Genomic DNA, 2057 nt, shown 5'->3' on the forward strand with positions numbered 1-2057 from the left:
GTCATTCGGGCTGACCGAAAGTAACGTACAAGCGTTCACTTGGCGTCCCTGGAAACATATGTTCCATGTCGATGGCGTATGTTTTGGTTTTAGATTATAGTTGGACCTGAAGACATGCTGCCTACGTACCCCGGAAAGGGGATCAAGCCATTCGTAGTTCGATTTGACCGAATGAAAGTTTAGTGGCCGAACGAAAGTGATGAAAGAATCATTCATTCGGAGCCGAGCGAAAGTGACGATAGAGTCATTCGTTCGGTGTTTTTCTTTTTTATTTTTTTATTTTTTAGCGGCAGACGGCTGAGTATAATACTTCAGGAGGTTGGCGGCGTTCCAGGCTCTCGGTACTGGTTTACCAGTCGAGGTTTCCAATCGATAGACACCGACCAATTACGACCTTGACTATCTTGTAAGGACCTTTCCAGTTGGTTTCTGATTGCTTGACGTGTGGTAATTAGCAGATATCCGGGTCCTCTGGGAAATTAGGGTTTTCCTAGTTTCCTTATTTAAACGGAAATCGACAGTGCGAATTTCGGTTCCCACAGTGGACTCGGTGAGGTGTTGGTAGTTCTGGATTTGGAGGAGCGCTTGGTCTCTTCGTTCTTCGATTGTATCAAGGGCGTCGAGTAGTATCGCTCTGTTGAGTTCCGTGTTTTGTGGCATCCTCAATCGACGCAGACTTGTGACTTTAACTTCTGCTGGAGCCATTGCTTCGACCCCGTAAGCGAGAGAGAATGGCGTTTTGCCCGTGGAGTTGTTCAATGTGACCAATTCATCGGCCCAGTGTCCCTTCTTGAGATTGAGGCGTTTCTTGATTTCGTCGAGGATTGTCTTATTGGTGGCTTCAGCTTGACCGTTGCATTGCGGGTATCAGGGCGAAGCGGTGTTGAGGCGGATTGCCCATCGTTCGTAGAAACCGCAGAAGTTGTTCGAAATGAACTGAGAACCATTGTCGGTGACAATTTCGTACGGGAGACCATGCCGGCAGATGATGTTTTTCCAGACGAAATTTTGTACCTCCTTGTCGGTCACTTGGACAAATGCTTTAGCCTCCACCCACTTGGTGAAGTAGTCTGTCATGATCAGGATGTACTTTCTCTGTCTCGAACTCGTCATGGGTCCAACAATGTCGATCGCCCAACGCATGAATGGATATGGAGCCGTTGAAGATTGCAAGAGTTCGGTCGGACAGTATATGTAAGGGGCGTGTCGCTGGCACTTGTCGCACTTTCGGGCATACGCTTCGCAATCAGCGACCATGGTTGGCCAGTAAAACCCATGCTTTTTACTTTGAGGGATAATGCTCGACCGCCTGAGTGGTTTACGGCTGCTCCTTCGTGAGTTTCGGCCATGGCCAATGCTGCTTCCTCTGTGCTGAGGCACGTCAAGAGGACCTTAGCAGAAGTCCAGAGGTGCAACCTTCCCTCGATGGCGACGTAGTTTGCACACTTGGCCTTCAACCGACGTGCTTCCAACTTGTTTCTTGGAAGTTAACCGTTGGATAGGTACTGGAGGAATGGAGTTCGCCATTCAGTAGGCGTATCGTCAGGTCGATCGGTCGAGCCACTTATATCCATCGCATTCGTCGTGCGAAAGGGTGATGCTAGGTTTGTCGATGTGTTGAATCGGGATGGTCCGTTTGACCTGATCTCTTGGATTGCTCCCGAGCACTGCTAGAGCATCTGCACAGACATTTTCACCGCGAGGGATCCTTGTAAGTTGGAAAGACTCAGACTCGTTGGCGAGATCTTGCGCGACTTTGAGGTAAGCGTCCATTCGTTCGTTCTTCGCATCATAGTCGCCCCTGAACTGGTTGGCTACCAATTGACAGTCACAGTATGCTTGAATACATTTTGCTTGAACCGCTTGTGCTAGATGTAGACCAGCGATGAGAGATTCGTATTCAGCTTCGTTGTTGGATGCTTTGAAACCCAACCGAAAGGACTGTTGGAGCAGTTCACCGGTTGGAGATTGGAGATGGAAGCCAATCTCGGAGCCTCTACTAGACGATGATCCGTCGACATGCAAAATCCAGATACCATTCGGCAGCTGTAGATCAT

The 2057-nt window shown here is 48.9% G+C and overlaps 1 protein-coding gene across 1 annotated transcript in view; it reads right to left on the reverse strand.

Moving 5' to 3' along the window:
• Window positions 1-1542: 1542 nt before the first annotated feature.
• Window positions 1543-2057, reverse strand: part of LOC106337789 — a 1476-nt gene continuing 961 nt past the window's right edge. The window contains exon 2 of the mRNA XM_013776908.1: window positions 1543-2046. Within this exon, the coding sequence (XP_013632362.1) occupies window positions 1543-2046 (504 nt within the window). The remainder of the gene's footprint in view (window positions 2047-2057) is intronic.

Source organism: Brassica oleracea, chromosome C4 (assembly GCF_000695525.1).
Source record: "Brassica oleracea var. oleracea cultivar TO1000 chromosome C4, BOL, whole genome shotgun sequence".
In the NCBI taxonomy this organism is placed as follows: Eukaryota; Viridiplantae; Streptophyta; class Magnoliopsida; order Brassicales; family Brassicaceae; genus Brassica; species Brassica oleracea.